Raw genomic sequence first — 21,545 nt, 5'->3', positions numbered from 1 at the left:
TGCTTTATTTTGTTAATACTAACTGAAATGTTATCATATTGTTCCTTTTGAAAATTAATATCTGAAAAAAAAGAAAATATCTGCTAATTAAAGAAAGCAACTCAATTGTGAAGTGAGAGAACAAAGATCACCATAACCCATCTCTTATATTTTCTTGTTTTATATTTAGTTCCTAATTATTTTAAATTTCTCATAGAAATTGGCCGAGGAGTCTTTATCAATGAATATGAGCATTTTTATGGTTCTTTATGGGCTTCCCTTGTGTCTCAGCTGGTAAAGAATCCGCCTGCAGGAGACCTGGGTTCAGTCCCTGGGTTGGGAAGATCCCCTGGAGAAGGGAAAGGCTACCCACTCCAGTATTCTGGCCTGGAGAATTCCATGGAGTGTATAGTCCATGGGGTCGCAAATTGATGCTTTTGAACTGTGTTGTTGGAGAAGACTCTCGAGAGTCCCTTGGACTGCAAGGAGATCCAACCAGTCCATCCTAAAGGAGATCAGTCCTGAACGTTCATTGGAAGAACTGATGCTGAAGCTGAAACTCCCAATACTTTGGCTACTTTGATGCAAAGAACTGACTCATTTGAAAAGACCCTGATTCTGGGAAAGATTGAAGGCAGGAAGAGAAGGGAATGACAGAGGATGAGATGGTTGGATGGCATCACCGATTCGATGGACATGAGTTTGAGTAAGCTCTGGGAGTTGGTGATGGACAGGGAAGTCTGGCGTGCTGCAGTCCATGGGGTTGCAGAGTCAGACATGACTGAGTGACTGAACTGACTGACTGATAGTTCTTTATATATTATATATATATATATATATATATATACACACACACATATATATTTGTGGGTATGTATATATTGCTAAATTACTTTTTTTTGTTTAATTTTTTTTAATTGGAGGATAATTTCTTTACAGCATTGTCTTGGTATTTGCTGTATATCTGAATCACTTTTTTAAAGGACTGAATGTGAAAAAGCAAGATGGATAGAACAGTGTGAATAGTATGTTATCATTTGTGTTAAAAAGACATGAATAAGAGTAATCATACACATTTGTATGTATATATTGGCATATATGGGGCTTCTCAGGTGGTGCTGATGGAGATATAAGAGACATAAAAAATGTGGGTTCATTCCATGGCTTGGGAAGATCTTCTGGATAAGGGCATGACAACCCACTCCAGTATTCTAGCCTGTAGAATCCCCATGGGCAGAGAAGCCTGACGGACTACAGTCCTTAGGATCGCCAAGAGTCAGACCAACTGAAGCAACTTACTGTGCATGAATGCATATTGGTGTCTATATATATATATATATCTTATATATAAAATTTACTTGTTTATGCACAAAAAAATATCTGAAAGTGTGTGTGAGAAATTGATTGCCTCTGGAGTGAGGAACTGAGTGACTGGAAAGAGGCGGGAGGAAGACTTTTTTCATTGTATATTCTTATTTTGAATGGTGTGAATTGACAGTATTAAAATCATAAATAAAATGAAAAGCCTCTAGCAGTGGGTGAAAATCCCCATTGTTTTTTCATTTTTACTCCTACTGCTTTGGTGCAGGCCTCAATCTCTTTCCCCTGGATCTTTGCAGTAGCCACTACTTGGTCTCCCTGCCCCCAGGCAGCTTATCTTTTCTCCAGTCCATCTTTCACATTGCTGCCGGGGAAAGCACATGTCAGATCATGTCTCTCACTTCCTAAAATTTTAAGTGGTATCCCATGGCCCATAGGATGAAGTTCCAACTCTTTGTTTTAGCTTTCCAAGTCTTCCACTATCTGGTCTCAAATTGTCTTTTCAGTGTCACTTCTACACATCTTTGTGTACCCTCTCTTTGTTACCTTTCTCCAGACAGCAACCCCCTCCCCCCAAAAAGAAATAAATTCATTTAAAAATTTTCTGTTTTTTTAAGCCTGAAATACCCTTTCTCTCTTTTTTTTTTTTTATTTTTTTTTTTCAGCCCACGGGTCACATGGGCAATTCCCTTGGGCAGGGAATATACTCCACCCACAGTGGGAGGTGCTACAAAGTCACATGTCAAGGGTTATGGATGTATTAACCTATTTGTTGTTTAGTCACTAAGTGGTATCTGAATCTTCTGTGACCCCATGGACTGTAGCCTGCTAGGCTCCTCTGTCCCTGAGATTTCCCAGGCAAAAATACTGGAGTGGGTTGCCATTGCCTTCTCCATACCCTTTCTCTCAATTTGCAGTTAAAACTGAATTTTGCTTTCAAGGCCTGTTCCGAACATTATTTTCTTTTTCCTCTCACCAACTCCCTGCCATCTATCCTCAAAATGAATCATTTATTTTTGGTTCCCATTGTATGTGTCTCATACCTTTGGCACTCATTCTAGTTAATTGCTCACTTATCAGTTGCTTAAGTTCTATTTTTAGACTTCCTTGTATTGATCCCTCTTTCCAGTTCCAGTAGCCTTGCCAACATTGTGCCTTTCTCCACTCCTGCCTGTCTTTAACCCTGGTGGCTTTCATATCTTGGTAAATGTGTCAGGTTATGTTATACATTGAAGAATTTTGAGGAGAAGCAGCAATTGATTAGAATTAGTAGAATCCACTCAGTATCATACAGTTTATTTTTTCTTTCTCCTGTTTGCATGCCTGTTTTGAAATGTCAAAGATTATTTAGTTTTCATTTTATAGATATGTGATATATATCTAGGGGCCTGGGAGGAGAATGTCCTTGTTGAAGGACTCACAGTGAATAAGTTTAGAGCCAGGGTGTAAACACAGGAACCTTTCAGGTATGACTTTTATAGCATGTGGAGAGAACATGACTTTATTTTGGGGTTATACTAGTTAGGTGATTTTGGTAGTACCACCTAGTAAGAATGTGTCCACCTTTGGGCTGCTTATGTTGACTGATAGAGCATTTGCTGTGATAACCTCAATGATATTTTTCAGAATACAACAAAGGAAACAATTTAAAATTTAATTCTGTCCTTATTGAGGGAGCTAGTGGCTTGGTTTAGTCAGATTCCCAAAAGAAGACATTTGAAATGCTTAACCAAAAGCAAACCAACAGTCCTTTGATCTTTTGATCCTTGTCTTTCCTAGAAGCAACCTCTTGTAATTTTTCTAGCTATTCATTTTTCATGAATAGAAGTATTTCTATACTTTGCTTTTCATAAAGTGTAGAAATACTTCATATCTTTGTACTGCTGCTTCTAGACACTATTGACTTTCTCTTATAGCAGCTGAGGTATTTGACTTCCTCTCCCATTTTTCTCCCTCCATGCTTATCATTATATTTATAATTGTTGTTAAATTAATATTTAGTATCCACATTATTATAACTCTAAATTGTTTATTTTCTGCCAAATCATGTAATGTTTTCTGTTTTTATATGACAAAAATACTTGTTCATAATTTACTTTTTTATAGAGTTAAAAATTGCTTAACTTTTCATTTACTTAGTGATTCGTGTACCTGTTACTGATCCCTTAACAAATATTTACGGAGTGCCTACCATGTGTCAGCTATTATTCTTGGTGCTTGGGATACATCAGTGAACATGCTAGGCAAAAATTCCTTTTTTTGTGATATTTACATGCCACTTGCGAGATAGACAGCAAACATAATAAGTAAAATACATAGTATGGTAGTCGATAGGTGCCAAGGGGGAAAGCAGAACACCATAGGGGATTTGGGAATATAAATACAAGTCTGGGTGGGTAAGTCTCATTGAGAAGCTGACATTTGTGTAAAGATTTAGGCTCCTCCCAGGGTTATTTTCCACAAAGCCAAATGCCTCGAATAATCTGACATTGCAGTTTCCCCAGCGGCTTGCTCTCTTGGAGCCCTCCTCTGCCAGCCAGGACTGGCACTCCAGAGCCCTGCAGTACAAATGTTGTCCCAGGATTTCCCTTGGCCACTTCACTGGGCTGGATCATCCGGTTTCCTGGAACCTCCGTCTTTCTATTACTTGGTTCATGCTGTCTTTTTGATGGGGCAAATTATCCCATAGCTTCCTGAGAAAGGGTACATTAAAGGAAAGGAAAGCATATTGAGAATATGGATATTCCAGAGTACTTTTAACCTACCCTTACAGTTGATTGAAAGTTTGGCTCAGTTTAGAATTCTTGGTTAGAAATCATTTCTCTTAGAATTTTCAGTGCCTTACTGTATTGTCTTCAAGCTTTCAAAGTTTCTGTTGGGAAACATTGAGGCCCATGATTCATAATTGTTTATACATGACCTATTTTTTCTCTCTGAAAACATTTAAGATTTTCTCTTTATTCTGATGTTCTTTAATTTTATGATGATGAGTCAAGCCTTGGTGTGGGTCTTTGTTGTGTTTTAATTGACTGTGCTTGGCACTTAGTGGCCCCTTGTATTCTTCAATTCTGGGAAATGTTCTGATGTTACTACTTTGATAGTTGACTGAAGTAGCTAAGTTAATCAACTGCAACCCATAGAGGAAGGCTTTGGCTGTTCATGTTTGGTCACCAGTTTAGTCAGTTCAGTCCAGTCATGTCTGACTCTTGGCAACCCCATGAACTGCAGCACACCAGACTTCCCTGTCTATCACCAACGCCCGGAGCTTGCTCGAACTCATGTCTATCAAGTCGGTGATGCCATCTAACCATCTCATCCTCTGTCATTCCCTTCTCCTCCTGCCTTCAGTCTTTCCCAGCATCAGAGTCTTTTCCAGTGAGTCAGTTCTTCACATCAAGTGGCCAAAGTATTGGGAGTTTCAGCTTCAGCATCAGTCCTTCCAATGAATATTTAGGACTGATCTCCTTTAGGATTGACTGGTTTGATCTCCTTGCAGTCTAAGGGACTCTCAAGAGTCTTTTCCAACACCACAGTTCAAAAGCGTCAATTCTTTGGTGCTGAGCTTTCTTTACCATAGTACATAAGACCCTTACTATATATTGAGTTGTTTATTTAATAAGCAGGTATTATTATTATTTTATTCTCTAAAATTATTGACATAAAAGGCAGAATTTTTTTGTTTCTTTTTTCCAGCTCCTGGTACTTAGAAGGAATACCTGTGTTGGAAGGTCTTGTTTGTTATGCTGTCGTTGGTCATTTCCCTTTTAAGGTTTGGCAGGTGTGTCCCCACCCCAACTCTTGCCATCAGGAAGCCTCCAGAGGCTTGGAGGCTTTCTTACCTTGGTTGCCCTTTCACCTTTCTTTATCTTTCTCATATTTCTTCATGTGTGTATAAACACACACACACACACACACCCATAAAATTCACCATTTTAAAGTGTCCAAGTCAGTGTTTTTTTTTTGTTTTTTGTTTTTTCAGTTTATTTACAATGTTGTGTGACTTCACCACTGTCTAATTCCAGAGCAGTTTTATCACCCCCAAGGAAACTACCCCTATGTAAAGTGGTTAACTCCATTCCCCGCTCCTTCCAGTTCCTGGCAACTACTCCTGTACTTTTCTGATGCTGTGAATTTGCCTATTATGGACAGTTCATATAAATGAGGTCATGAGTTATGTGGTCTTTTGTGTGGTTTCTTTAAGTTAAAGTGTTTTCAAGGTTCATCCATATTGTAGCATGTATCAATACTTTGCTAATGTTCTGAACCCAGGCTCTGGGTGTCTGTTTTTGGACTATCCAGAAAAACTTCTGCATTTTTTGTTACCTTGATTATGATACTGGCGTTTAATTTACTTTTTCAGGAAACTTTTGTTGGGTACAAAAAGATACTGAACAATTTTAATTTTAAGTATACATTATTTACTTTTTAGTATGCCAGTACTGAGGTTGATGGAGAACATTACATGACCCCGGAAGACTTTGTCCAGCGCTATCTTGGACTGTATAATGATCCAAATAGCAATCCGAAGATTGTGCAGCTCTTGGCAGGAGTAGCCGATCAAACCAAGGATGGGTAAGAACTTGTATCCTCTTCTTGAAAGCTAATGTTATTCAATATTGTACTAAAAAAATGGGAAAACCATAAATTTACCCATGACCATTTAGGATTTTAATGTTAATAAACCATATCTTTTCTTAGAAGTTTAAAAAAATTGTTGTTTACTGCCATTATCAAGTATACTTTCCTTTCTTTCTTTTTTTGAAAAAAAAATACATGCAAAGCCATATTTTATGTTGAATAATCTGACCAGAATGGTTTTCGGATAGCTAAGTTATCTTTTATTCATTCATTCAGTAAATATTGAGTACTTACTATGTTTTAGGCACTTTCTATGTACTAGAATTCCATCAGTGAATAAACCACAGAAAAATAATAAACAAAGTTTAAAAGTAAACTATAGTGTTAGGTGGTTATAACTGCTATAAGGAATAATAAGGAAGCATTTAGAGTGATACTTATTCATCTATCTGTCCATTTATCTGTCAGGTATTTATGAGACAGCCATCATTTGCCAGGCACTGTTGAACATTAGAAATATAAATAAAATGAGGTTCATGACCTTGAGAAGAAACTCATGGCTTAGTGAGAAAGAATGAGTAAACAAAGGGAAAAAGTAATACTTTGGGAATAAGGTTCTATGATAGAACCATAAGAAATATACAAAGTACACCTAAGACAGTATAATTAACTCTGTTTTGGGTGTTCAGGAGAGCATCTTAGAAGAAGCGATGCTTGAGTGAATCTGGCAAGACAAAAAGAGTTTGCTGGTTGCTGGACAAAGAAGGAGAATTCCAGGAATGGGAACAATTGGCATGAAACATCAAGGGGCAGGGACACGCAGTTTTGAGGGCACCTCACTGTGTCCCCTTTGCCTAGCAAAGCAATAAAGCTATTCTTTTCTACTTCACCTCCCCCCACAAAACCCATCAAGGGGCACCTGCATGTCCGTGTTGCCTCCCCAGTGGGCAGGTTGTCAGAGTAATGGTCGGGGCACAGCTGAGGACCTTGTGTGCTAAGCTTTGACTGTATCCTATAGGCTTGTGACTCTCAGACTTGCAGGTATTTTTAGCCTGGCATTGTAGGCATGTGTGTAGTCACAGTAATTACAAAGTGCATCTTACTTAAGTGTCAGTTTACTCAAATCAAGGGGAAAAGGCATTTTTATATTAAAATCTAATAGTACTGTATTATGGAGGGAATGGAATATTTGTATTCTTTGCTTTGTGAGTTCCAAGCTAGAGCCTCAGGACTCCAAGGGCCCAGTTTCTTTTTCTTGCCTGTAGAGGGACTTGTGTGAAAAACTAGGCAAAATTAGCTGTAACTCTTTAAAATGTTTAGAAGGCTGTCGTAATACAGTGGAAGTGTTGGTTTCTAAGTTCTTTGAATCCAGGGTTATTGTATTCATTTGTATTTTCTCACAGAATTTAGCACAGTGCATGAAATTTACTATGACTATTTTATTTCTTGGAAAGATTTTATATAATTCATCACTGACAGATATTGAGGAACTTGTATACATTTTGTGCCCAGTCTCTGGAAAAAGTCAGATTGGCTGCTAGGTTACTGTGGACCACTCAGTCATTGAGTATCTCAATAGTGATTAGACAGTGAGGCATATAAAAATTAATCATATTTAATCAGAATTCCTTCTTCAAATTTAGAAATTTTAATTATTATCATTAACTTGGTCTGAGACTTGTCAGAATATCTTTTCAGATGCTTCCTTTTGTGACCATGTGTTCTGATCCATTCCACTGGTGTATCTTATTTCTTATTTGAAGCTTCATGTGGTTCTGTCAGAAGCAGTTGTGTTGTTAAAGTGTGGTCAAGTGGAATTGAGTGTTTAAGTTGCCAGAGTAGAATCGATCAAAAATGGGTTTTGGCTAGTAAAGAATCTAATAATGTTGAATACTGTATACTTAAAAAAAGCAAACTGTCTCTCTTTTGAAAAGGTATATCTGTTCTATTTAAAATTTTAAAAACTGCTTAAACTTCCTTTTTTCCCTCCCTCCTTAGAATAAGTCAGATTGAGATTGGGTAGGAAATTTGCATAAAAATTATAAACATATACATTATTTCTAAAAGAGGTGGAATTTTCTAGAAATCTCCCATTCATGGTCGATCTTCATAGTTTCCTGAACTTACTGAAATGTAATGCAAAAATGAATGATTTTGTATTTTCATTTTTCTGGGGAGAAATCACAGGTTTTTCAAAGGGTGTATGACTTCAGAAGGGTTTAAATATCATTGTTAAAGTTGTTTTTCTTTTTAAATATTTTAATTTAAGAAAATCAAAGGTGTTGATGATGTTTAAACTTATTCCAAGTAGTCAGCCCTTCCTTATTTCACATTTAAGGAAAATGAACTCCAGAGAGATTGATTGACTTGTCCAATAACAAAAGATTAATTCTTTTAATTTTTAGCTCATCTTCTTGTAATCATTTAAAAAAGCTATCTTTTCTCTATTGTTCTGTTTCCTGCTCCTTTAAGCAGGGCAGTGATGAAAGTTAGGATAGTTTAGTTGGTTTATCTTTTTTCCAACTCCAAGAAGTATTCTTTGATTCTATTATAGTCTTTTTAGGACAAGTCCTGTAGGTAGGTATATGGGCTTCCTAGGTGGCACAGTGATAAAGAATCTGCCTGCCAATGCAGGAGACGCAAGAGACACGGATTAGATCTCTGGGTTAGAATGATCCCCTGGGGTAGGAAATGGCAACCCACTCCAGAATTCTTGCTTGGAAAATTCTGTGGACAGTGGACTACAGTTCATGGCGTTGCAAAGAGTCGGACATGAGTGAGCATAGCATGGCCTATAGGTATGTAACTTGACAAGAATCACGTAATAATGTTTATAATTACTCCAGACCAAATCTGAATTAATAAAACTAGCATAAACAAGTTTGAGTGATTTAGTTAAGTGTATGAGAAAAGCAGGTTTAGGGGTGGTCAGTACTATGTCTCTTTTGTGTTCTATCCTTGCCTGCCCTCCCTTGTTTTCTTAGCACGTTAACTGCTCCCTTTCTCTTCTCCTGGCTCCCTTTCTTCTAATAAATGGTGAAGTAAGCAAGAGTGTTTTGATACAGGTGCTTGCTATGGACAGCCGTGTATTTCTTTTTTGGTTTGTTTTTTGTTTTTTAAATATTTCGTTTGGCTCTGCCACATGGCATATGAGATCTTAGTTCTCTGAACAGGGATCATACCCGGGCCCCTCACATTGGAAGCTTGGAGTCTTAACCACTGGACTGCCAGGGAAGTCCCTGGAGAGCCACGAGAAACAACACTGTATAAATAGCATAATTGGTTGTCTAAAAGTAAAAGCCATTCAGTTCAGTTCAGTCAAGCAGTCGTGTCCGGCTCTTCCCGACACCATGGACCACAGCACGCCAGGGTTCCCTGTCCATCACCAACTCCCGGAGTTTACTCAGACTCATCTCCACTGAGTCGGTGATGCCATCCAACCATCTCATCCTCTGTTGTCCCCTTCTCCTCCTGCTCTGAATCTTTCCCAGCATCAGGGTCTTTTCAAATGAATCAGCTCTTCACAACAGGTGGCCAAAATATTGGAGTTTCAGCTTCAATGTCAGTCCTTCCAGTGACCACTCAGGACTGATCTCCTTTAGGATGGACTGGTTGGATCTCCTTGCAGTCCAAGGGACTCTCAAGAGTCTTCTCTAACACCATGGTTCAAAAGCATCAATTCTTTGGCATTCAGCTTTCTTTGTAGTCCAACTCTAACATCCATACATGACTACTGGAAAAACCATAGCCTTGACTAGATGGACCTTTGTTGACAAAGTGATGTCTCTGCTTTCTAATATGCTGTCTAGGTCGGTCATAACTTCCCTTCCAAGGAGTAAGCGTCTTTTAATTTCGTGGCTGCATTCACCATCTGCAGTGATTTTGGAGCCCCCCAAAATGAAGTCTGTCACTGTTTCCACTGTTTCCCCATCTATTTCCCATGAAGTGATGGGACCAGATGCCATGATCTTAGTTTTCTGAATGTTGAGCTTTGAGCCAACTTTTTCACTTTACTCTTTCACTTTTATCAAGAGGCTCTTTAGTTCTTCTTCACTTTCTGCCATATGGGTGGTGTCATCTGCATATCTGAGGTTATTGATATTTCTCCCGGCAATCTTGATTCCAGCTTGTGCATCATCCAGCCCAGCATTACTCATGACGTACTCTGCATATAAGTTAAATAGCAGGGTGACAATATACAGCCTTGATGTATTCCTTTTCCTATTTGGAACCAGTCTGTTGTTCCATGTCCAGTTTTAACTGTTGCTTCCTGACCTGCATACAGATTTCTGAAGAGGCGGGTCTAGTGGTCTGGTATTCCCATCCCATGAAGAATTTTCCACAGTTTATTGTGATGCACATAGTCAAAGGCTTTGGCATAGTCAGTAAAGCAGAAATAGATGTTTTTCTGGAACTCTCTTGCTTTTTGATGATCCATCAGATGTTGGCAATTTGATCTCTGGTTCCTCTGCCTTTTCTAAATCCAGATTGAACATCTGGAAGTTCATGGTTCATGTACTGTTGAAGCCTGGCTTGGAGAATTTTGAGCATTACTTTACTAGCCTGTGAGATGAGTGCAGTTGTGTGGTAGTTTGAGCATTCTTTGGTATTGCTTTTCTTTGGGATTGGAATAAAAACTGAACTTTTCCAGTCCTGTGGCCACTGCTGAGTTTTCCAAAATGTCCATCAACAGAGGAATAGGTAAAGAAAATGTGGTACATTAATGCAGTAGAATATTACTCAGCCGTTAAAGAGAACGAATGCTATTGCAGCACCATGTCCAAACCTAGAGATTGTCATCCTGAGTCAACTAAGTCAGACAGAGGAGGAGAAATATTGTATGACATTTCTTATATGTGGAATCTAAAAAGAAATGATACTAATGAACTTATAAAGCAGAAAGAATGGATACATGTATATGCATTTGAAGTGTGCAGCCTGTGGGAACTCCAAAATTAAAACTTGTTGCTGAACAACTGTCAACAGGAGAATGTGGGATCCCACCAAAAAAATATACCCCACATCCAAGGGCAAAGGAGAGGCTGCAGCAAGTCAGTAGGAGGGATGAAATCATGTTTAGAATCAAACCCTATACCTGCCACAGACGTTTGGAGGGCTCAAACAAAACCTGTACGCAGCAGGAGACTCCACAGAGAGTGACAGACCTGCCTTTGAGTGTTTGAGTATCTCCTGTGGAGGTACAGGTCAGCAGTGGCTTGCTGCAGGGGCTCTGGGTGCAGCAGACCTGGGTATGGCATAAGCCCTCTTGGAGGAGGTCACCATTAACCCCACCATAGAGCCACCAGAACTTACACAGGACTGGGGAAACAGACTCTTGGAGGGCACAAACAAAAACTTGTGCATACCAGGACCCAGGAGAAAGGAGCAGTGACCCCACAAGAGATTGACCCAGACTTCCCATGAGTGTCTAGGAGTCTCCGTGGGTTGATGGTGGCCTGGTGCAGGGTCGGGGGCACTGAGTGTGACAGTGCGTGCATGGGCCCTTTTGAAGGAGATTGCCATTATCTTCATTACATACACAGTTACAGTTCAGTCTCTCAGTCGGGTCTGACCCTTTGTGGCCCCATGGACTGCAGCACACCAGGCCTCCCTGTCCATCACCAACTCCCCGAGTTTACTCAAACTCATGTCCATTGAGTTGGTGATGCCATCCAGCCAGCTCATCCTCTGTCATCTCCTTCTCCTCCCACCTTCAATCTTTCCCAGAATCAGGGTCTTTTCCAATGAGTCAGTTCTTCACATCAGGTGGCCAAAGTATTGGAGCTTCAGCATTAGTCCTTCCAATGAATATTCAGGACTCATTTCCTTGAAGATTGACTGGTTGGATCTCCTTGGTGTCCAAGGGACTCTCAAGAGTCTTCTCCAACATCACAGTTCAAAAGCATCAGTTCTTCAGTGCTCAACTTTCTTTATAGTCCAACTCTCACATCCATACATGACTACTGGAAAAACCATAGCTTTGACTAGATGGATCTTTGTTGGCAAAGTAATGTCTCTGCTTTTTAATATGCTGTCTAGGTTGGTTACATGGACTACAGCCTTGTCTAATTCAATGAAACCATGAGCCATGTGATGTAGGGCCCCCTAAGGTAATGGTGGAGAGTTCTGACAAAAGGTGGTCCACTGGAGAAGGGAATGGCAAACCACTTCAGTGTTCTTGCCTTGAGAACCCATGAACAGTATGAAAAGACAAAAAGATAGGACACTGAAAGATGAACTCCCCAGGTCGGTAGGTGCCCAATATGCTACTGGAGATCAGTGGAGAAATAACTCCAGAAAGAATGAAGAAATGGAGTCAAAGCAAAAACAACACACAGTTGTGGACATGACTGGTGATGAAAGAAAAGTCTAATGCTGTAAAGAGCAATATTGCATAGGAACCTGGAATGTTAGGTTCATGAATCAAGGTAAATTGGAAGTGTCAAACAGGAGATGGCAAGAGTAAACATTGACATTCTAGGAATCAGTGAACTAAAATGGACTGGAATGGGTGAATTTAACTCAGATGACCATCATATCTACTACTGTGGGCAACAGTCACTTAGAATAAATGGAGTAGCCCTCATAGAAAACAAAAGAGTCCAAAATGCAGTACTTGGATGCAGTCTCAAAAATGACAGAATGATCTCTGTTTGTTTCCAAGGCAAACCATTCACTGTCACAGTAATCCAAGTCTCTGTCCCAACCAGTAATGCTGAAGAAGCTGACCAGTTCTATGAAGACCTACAAGATCTTCTAGAACTAACACCCCAAAAAGATGTCCTTTTCATTATGGGGGACTGGAATGCAATAGTAGGAAGTCAAGAGATACCTGGAGTAACAGGCAGATTTGGCCTTGGAGGACAGAATGAAGCAGGGCAATGGCTAACAGAGTTTTGTCAAGAGAATACACTGGTCATAGCAAACACCCTCTTCCAACAACACAAGAGAAGACTCTACACATGGACATCACCAGATGGTCAACACCGAAATCAGATTGATTATATTCTTTGCAGCCAAAGATGGAGAAGCTCTGTACAGTCAGCATAAACAAGACCGGGAGCTGAATGTGGCTCAGATCATGAACTCCTGATTGCCAAATTCAGACTTAAACTGAAGAAAGTAGGGAAAACCACTAGACCATTCAGGTATGACCTAAATCAAATCCCTTACGATTATACAGTGGAAGTGAGAAATAGATTCAAGGGATTAGATCTGATAGAGTGCCTGAAGAACTACGGATGGAGGTTCATGACATTGTATAGGAGGCAGTGATCAAGACCATCCCCAAGAAAAAGAAATGCAAAAAGGCAAAATAGTTGTCTGAGGAGCCCTTACAAATAGCTGAGAAAAGAAAAAATGCAAAAGGCAAAGGAGAAAAGGAAAGATATACCCATTTGAATGCAGAGTTCCAAATAGCAAGAAGAGATAAGAAAGCCTTCCTTAGTCATCAATGCAAAGAAATAGAGGAAAACAGTAGAATGGGAAAGTCTAGAGATCTCGTCAAGAAAATTAGAGATACCAAGGGAACATTTCATGCAAAGATGGGCTCAATAAAGGACAAAAATGGTATGGACCTAACAGAAGCAGAAGATAAGAAGAGGTGGGAAGAAAACACAGTTAAGAACTGTATAAAAAAGATCTTCACGACCCAGATAATCACAATGGTGTGATCACTCATCTAGAGCCAGACATCCTGGAATGTGAAGTCAAGTGGGCCTTAGGAAGCATCACTATGAACAAAGCTAGTGGAGGTGATGGAATTCCAGTTGAGCTATTTCAACTCCTAAAAGATGATGCTGTGAAAGTGCTGCGCTCAATATGTCAGCAAATTTGGAAAACTCAGCAGTGGCCACAGGACTGGAAAAGGTCAGTTTTCATTCCAGTCCCAAAGAGAGGCAATGCCAAAGAATGTTCAAACTACTGCACAATTACACTCATCTCACATGCTAGTAAAGTAATGCTCAAAATTCTCCAAGCCAGGCTTCAACAGTACATGAACCATGACTTTCCAGATGTTCAAGCTGGGTTTACAAAAGGCAGAAGAACCAGAGATCAAATTGCAAACATCTGTTGGCTCATAGAAAAAGGAAGAGTGTTCCAAAAAAACATCTCTTCTGCTCTATTGACTATGCGAAAGCCTTTGACTGTGTGGATCATGACAAACCTTGGAAAATTCTTCAAGGGATGGGAATACCAGACCACCTTACCTGCCTCTTAGAAATCTGTATGCAGGTCAAGAAGCAATAGTTAGAACTGAACATGGAACAACAGATTTGGTTCCAAATCGGGAAAGGAGTCCTTCAAGGCTGTATATTGTCACCCTGCTTATTTAACATAATGAGAAACGCTGGGCTGGATGAAGTAGAAGCTGGAATCAAGATTGCTGGGAGTAATATCCATAACCGCAGATATGCAGATGACACCACCCTTATGGTAGAAAGTAAAGAAGAACTAAAGAGCCTCTTGGTGAAAGTGAAAGAGGAGAGTGAAAATGTTGGCTTAAAGCTCAACATTCAGAAAACTAAGATCATGGCATCTGGTCCCATCACTTCATGGCAAATAGCTGGGGAAACAATGGAAACAGTGAGAGACTGTATTTTTGGGGGGTTCCAAAATCACTGCAAATGGTGACTGCAGCCATGAAATTAAAAGACACTTGCTCCTTGGAAGAAAAGCTATGATCAATCTAGACAGCATGTTAAAAAGCAGAAATGTTACTTTGCCAACAAACGTCCATCTAGTAAAGCTATGGTTTTTCCAGTAGTCATGTATGGATGTGAGAGTTGGACTACAAAGAAAGCTGAGTGCCGAAGAATTCATGCTTTTGAACTATGGTGTTGGAGAAGACTCTTGAGAGTCCCTTGGACTGCAAGGAGATCCAACCAGTCCATCCCAAAGGAAATGAGTCCTGAATATTCATTGAAAGGACTGATGCTGAAGCTCCAATACTTTGGCCACCTGATGTGAAGAGCTGACTCATTTGAAAAGACCCTGATGCTGGGAAAGGTTGAAGGTGGGAGGAGAAGGGGACGACAGAGGATGAGATGGTCCATCACCGTCTCAATGGACATGAGTTTGAGTAAGCTCCAGGAGTTGGGGACGGACAGGGAAGCCTGGCGTGCTATAGTTCATGGAGTCACAAAAGTCGTACATGACTGAGTGACTGGACTGAACTGAAGCACATTCACATCACCACTATTCAGCTTCAGAACTTTTTCGTTTTCCCATACTTAAACTCCACCCTCATTGAACAAGTCCCCATTCTCCCCCAATACCCAGTTCCAGGTAACCACTATTCTGTTTTCTGTCTTTATGGATTTGTTCTAAGTACTTCATATCAGTGAAATAATATTTGTCCTCTTGCATCTGGCTTATTTCACTTAGCATGGTGCTTTAAAGATTGATTCATGTTATAGCATGTACAGAATTTCATTCCTTTTTAAGACTGAATAGTACAAAGTGACTTATTTTGAAGTTGCTGATGTTTTGTGTTTCTTAATTGACTTTCTTCAATAAATCACCCTGTATAACAAAGGTAACTGAGTATTAAGGTTTGGCTCAGTATCCCCCAGATGCCTTCTTATAATAATATTCTACTTGCTAGAGATACCAGATATCCTTTCTATTTTTCAGCTATAACTTTAAATTTGGGGTTGGGGGACAGGATGGTGTACACTGGATTGGTTGAAGGTAGAAGTTGAGTCTTCACCTTGGCTTACTGAGTTGCTGAATGTCTTTGTACAAATCACTTCTTTAAATTTTCTAAGGGTCCTTCTGACTCTAAATTGCATAAATATATGATTTGCCTTTCTGAGTATACTAGTAGATAAAAATGTAGATATTTAATAAGGTTCATAGAATGTGTATATATTTTTTCTCCCTCTGCTTTTTTGTTTTATTAATTTACCTATTTTATTTTTTAACTTGTATTTTACTTTGGAGAATATAATTGATCAACAATGTTGTGTTAGTTTCAAATGTATAGCAAAGTGATTCACTTATGCATATATATGCATCTGTTCTTTTTCAAATTCTTTTTCTGTTTAGGTTATTATAGAACTTATTTTTTTTAATTGAAGTATAGTTGGTTTATAATGTTGTGCCAATCTCTGCTGTACAGCAGAATGACTCACTTATATACATATGTACATTCTTTTTTTCAATTTTCTTTTCCTTTATGGTTTATTACAGAATATAGCTCCTGTACTATACATGAGGTCCTTGTCATTTGTCCATTCTAAATGTAATAGTTTGCCTCTACCAACCCCAGATTCCCAGTTCATCCCTTTCCCTCCCCACCTCCCCTTTGGCAACCGCAAGTCTGTTCTCTGTGTCTGTGAGTCTTTCTGATTTGTAGATATGTTCATTTGTGACATACTTTAGATTCCACATGTAAGCGATACCAACGTGACTATCCACACACTCCCAAAAAGCAAATGATTGGTTTGCCAGCCAACCATTTATGACCTTTGCTAGTTAAGGAGAAAACCTCTGACCGCTTCTCATAAATACAGAAAGTTTTACTACTGAACATGAAATATGTTTAAAATCTAATATTCTGTATTTCAGGGTAACTGTATTTTTATGTCTAATTGCTGAGACTTGGCCTGTTTTGGAAAAATCAAGATGCTGTGCGTTGTTCTTCCCTCCTATAATCAGCCTAGCAACTTTTAATTTTTATTTTAAAAGTTAATGTTATGAGCAGAAGAAATAATGCTAATTCTTCATTATAAATATAAAAATTTCAAATGTTTCTAAATTACATAATGTAGAAAGTGACAACCTACTCTCACTGGTTCCCTAGATCACTATTGTATTTGTGCTATATATTCTCATTGATCTTGAGTTTTGTTCAGAACTTAAAACCACAAATTGCTCATTGCTTTTTAGGAGTATGCAGATATAGTCATGATGATACCACTGTTTTTACTACCCTAAAATTTGTGTACTGATAATCATACTTTATAGAGTTTTACTGTATTTTTTAGTAATGCATAAGATGTGTTATATGACACGTGGCTTGATAAACAGTTTTGATTGGCGTGTTCCTCCCAGGATTCTCTAGCTTGAGCACAGGGAGGGCATAGTCTCCAGTGCCCTGAGTACTGCTGCTACAAAGCCATTCTTTTCCCTCAGTAAAGGGCAAAGGCATAGAGTATATTGGGCTTCCCAGGTGATTCAGTGGTAAAGAATCTGCCTGTCAAGCAGGAGACTCAGATTTGATCCCTCCGTTGGGAAGATCCCCTGGAGGAGGAAATGGCAACCCACTCCTGTATTCTTGCCTAGAGTATCCCATGGACAGGGGAGCCTGGCAGGCTATAGTCCATGTGGTCCAAAAGAGTTGGACATAACTTAGCAACGAAATAGCAGCAGCATTGCCTTTGGATATAATGTAATTTGTGTAATTTAAACATATTCAAAATGTTTTAAGTAATAAAAATGTAACTTTGAATGTGTAATATGACTTAGATGAGTGAGGGCATAAAATGAAATGTGAAATGTAGTCATTTTCTTAATAATGTGTTGGAAAACATGTCTCTAAAAAGTCATATATCCTAAATTGAGTTTATTCAAGAATATTTGAGTTCCTGCCCTGAATCAAGCCTGTGCTCTGTCAAGCCTACTATCTGGCAGGGAATTAGATTTGAAATAGTGAGTTACGTAATTACTTTAACAGGGATTTTGTGAGGGGCACCGAACAAATGCTGTAAGGATGTGAAGTAGTCTGTGGACTTTAAGATGATTCTCTTGAGGAAATGATATTTGAAATGAGCTATGTAAAGATTGTGTGTGTGATTGTGTGTGCTTAGTCGACTTTTTGCAACCCCAAAGACTGTAGCCCATCAGGCTCCTCTCTCCAGGATTTCCCAGGCAAAAATACTGCAGTTGGTTGCCATTTCCTTCTCCAGGGGATCTTCCTAACCTAGGAATTGAACCTTCATTAGCAGGCAGATTTTTTTTTTTTTTTAACTGATGAGCCACAAGGGAAGCCCAAATGCTCCATGAAATCACTGAAGGCTCTTTCCCACTTTTTTTTTTTCCCTCCCTCCCCCTCTTTCCCACTTTTTGATTGGGTTGTTTGTTTTTCTGGCATTGAGTTGTATGAACTGCTTATATATTTTGGAAATTAATCCTTTGTTAGTTGTTTCATTCTATTATTTTCTCCCATTCCGAGGATTGTCTTTTCACCTCGCTTCTAGTTTCCTTTGCTGTGCAAAAGCTTTTAAGTTTAATCAGGTCCCACTTGTTTACTTTCCTTTTTATTTCCGTTATCTTAGGAGGTGGGTCATAGAGGATCTTGCTTTGATTTACGTCATCTACTGTTCTGCCTATGTTTTTCTCTAAGAATTTTATAATTTCTGGTCTTACATTTAGGTCTTTAATCCATTTTGAGTTTATTTTTGTGTATGGTGTTAGGAAGTGTTCTAATTTCATTCTTTTACATGTAGCTGTCCAGTTTTCCCAGCACCATTTATTGAAGAGGCTGTCTTTGCTGCATTGTATATTCTTGCCTCCTTTGTCAAAAATAAGGTATCCATAGGTGCATGGGTTCATTTCTGGGCTTATCTTGTTCCATTGGTCTATGTTTCTGTTTTTGTGCCAGTACCATACTGTCTTGATGACTGTAGCTTTGTAATATAACCCACAGTCAGGAAGGGATTCCTCCAGCTCCATTCTTCTTTCTCAGGACTGCTGTGGCTATTCGGGGTCTTTTGTGTTTCCATATGAATTGTGAAATTTTTTGTGCTAGTTCTGTGAAAAATGCCACTGGTAGTTTGATAGGGATTGAATTGAATCTGTAGATTGCATTTGGTAGTATAGTCATTTTCCCAGTCAAAAAGTAGGAAAAAGACTTAAACAGACATTTCTCCAAAGAAGACATACAGATGGCTAACAAACACATGAAAAGATGCTCAAACATTGCTCATTATTAGAGAAATGCAAATCAAAACTACAATGAGATATCACCTCATGCCGGTCAGAATGGCCGTCATCAAAAAGTCTACAAACAATAAATGCTGGAGAGGGTGTGGAGAAAAGGGGACATTCTTGCACTGTTGATGGGAATGTAAATTGAGACAGCCACTATGGAAGACAGTATGGAGATTCCTTAAAAAAACTAGGAATAAAACCACCATATGACCCAGCAATCCCACTCCTAGGCATATACCCTCAGGAAACCAAAATTGAAAAAGACACGTTTCCCATTGTTTATTGCAGTACTATTTACAAAGCTAGAACATGGAAGCAACGTAGATGTCCATTGACAGATGAATGGATAAAGAAGTTGTGGTGTATATACACAATGGAATATTATTGAGCCATAAAAAGGAATGCATTTGAGTCAGTTCTGATAAGGTGGATGAACCTAGAACCTATTATAGAGTGAAGTGAGTCAGAAAGAGAAAGGTAAATATCGTATTCTAACACATATATACGCAATCTAGAAAAATGGTACTGAAGAATTTATTTACAGGCCAGCAATGGAGAAACAGACATAGAGAATAGACTTGTGGACATGGGGAGAGGGGAGGAGAGGGTGAGATGTATGGAAAGAGTTTCGTGGAAACTTATATTACCATATGTAAAATAGATAGCCAACAGGAATTTGCTGTATGGCTCAGGAAACTCAAACAGGGGCTTTGTATCAACGTAGAGGGGTGGGATGGGGAGGGAGATGGGAGGGAGGTTCAGAAGGGAGGGGATATATGTATACCTCTGGCTGATTCATGTTGAGGTTTGACAGAAAAGAGCAAAATTCTGTAAAGCAATTATCCTTCAATTAAAAAATAAATTAGAAAAAAAATCCATTGAAGGCTATTTCAATGTAGTTTTGGCCACTGGCTAGTTTCACAGCCTTTAGTACTATAGGATGAATAAGCTTTGGTTTTCCTTTTTGTTTTGAATTTTCCTTTAAAGTTTTAATTAGTGACATTTCAAATATATAAAACAAAGAGTAGTGTAATAAATTCAATATACTCATCACCCACGTTTTTTTGAGGTTCATTTGTGCTTTTATTTGCCAGTATAGTTTAACCACACACATATATATATTATATATATACATATACATACATATATATATATGTAAAAGTGAAACAAAACTTTGTCAAAATTATCCACCTTGAGTATTAATTCTTTTTTAAGACTTTTTTTTTTAAACCAAGGATGAACTGCGCTGATGCATGTAATCACCCCAGTTTATGTTAGAGTTCACTTTAATAAAGTGTGACTACACCTTTTTTTAAAAATACACCTACCTTTAATAATTGTGAGGATAATTACTAAATTTGTTTCACTTATATCTCCACCCATTCCTCCATCCCCTGGATTATTTTGAAGTAAATTCCAGGTGACATATTTTATCTGTAAATATCTCAATGTGTATTTCTATAAGATAAGAAAAATTACCGAAGACAAATCTTGTTCCAATTTTTAGTATATGTGCTGCCGAAGCGAGCACCCAAAGACAAATCTCAAAGATGTTGATGTGTCAGTATTATCAAGCATTTGTGTTATATCAGTATTTTCATTTCCTGATTTTCTTATAAACTAAAAAAAATTTATTTTTACTTTGTTTTAATCAGAATCCAAATAAGATCTGTATCTTTGTAATTAATTGCTGTATCTTTTAGGTCTTTAACGTGGTTCTTTTCCATATCTTCTTTAAAAGTTTGTTTTTTCCTTTAAAAGTTTTTTTTTTTCCAACTCCGGAATGTTTATTTCTAGTTTCCCACAGTCTACATTTTTGCTGATTGTGTTTCTGTCGTAATGTTTAATTTAACATGTTTCTTTGTCCTTTATATTTTTCTGCAAATTGTTGATTACATCTAAAACATTGGTTCTCAACGTGCTGGGTGGTGTTGGCGTCTAGCGGGTAGAGGTCAGTGATGTTGCTAAACATGATACAATGCATAGGAGGCCCCCCACAGCAGAGTTACCCAGCTTCAAATGTCACTGTTGAGTGCGGAGATTTGGAAACTCTGATCTAGAGACTTGGTCAGATTCAGTTTCAATTATTTTTCATCCAGTCTCTTTCTTTCTGTGATATTTAGGGACTGTTGATTATTGCTTAGGTCCATCAGTGTGTTTACAAAAGGGTAATATTCTATCATGGGCTCCCTTGGTGGTTCAGTGGTAAAGAATCCACCCGCCAGAGCAGGAGATGCAGGTTCAGTCCCTGAGTCAGCAAGACTCCCTGGAGAAGGAAATGGCTACCTATTCCAGTATGCTTACCTGAAAAATTCTATGGACAGAGGAGCTTGGTGGGCTATAATCCACTGAGTCACAAGAGTTGGACACGACTTAGCGACTATACCACCACCAACCAATATTCTATCATTCCTTCTTTCTTTATTATCTGGAATACCACTATAGAGAAACTTCCCTTCATCAGTTATTTGGTTACCCTGAGCTATAGTTCGTACTGTAAAGACAGGTTACCAGCTGATGATATTTTATGTTTTATTCCAGGTTGATCTCCTATCAAGAGTTTTTGGCATTTGAATCTGTATTATGTGCTCCAGATTCCATGTTCATAGTGGCTTTCCAATTATTTGACAAGAGTGGAAATGGAGAGGTGACATTTGGTAAGGAAAAAAAAAGATTATATAGTTAAGTGAAGTTAGTGAGGCTGGTTCAATCTTTAATTGCTAAATTTTGTA

The 21,545-nt window shown here is 38.6% G+C and overlaps 1 protein-coding gene across 2 annotated transcripts in view; it reads left to right on the top strand.

The window, feature by feature from the left end:
• SLC25A12 (solute carrier family 25 member 12) overlaps positions 1-21,545 on the top strand; it is a 97,369-nt gene that overhangs the window by 13,519 nt on the left and 62,305 nt on the right. For both annotated transcript variants that reach the window (XM_043487728.1, XM_043487726.1), the window contains exons 3-4: positions 5,729-5,871; positions 21,355-21,470. In XM_043487728.1, coding sequence (XP_043343663.1) covers positions 5,729-5,871; positions 21,355-21,470 — 259 coding nt within the window. The remainder of the gene's footprint in view (positions 1-5,728; positions 5,872-21,354; positions 21,471-21,545) is intronic.

Source organism: Cervus canadensis, chromosome 15 (genome assembly GCF_019320065.1).
Source record: "Cervus canadensis isolate Bull #8, Minnesota chromosome 15, ASM1932006v1, whole genome shotgun sequence".
In the NCBI taxonomy this organism is placed as follows: Eukaryota; Metazoa; Chordata; class Mammalia; order Artiodactyla; family Cervidae; genus Cervus; species Cervus canadensis.
This window is presented reverse-complemented; position numbering and strand designations above follow the sequence as displayed.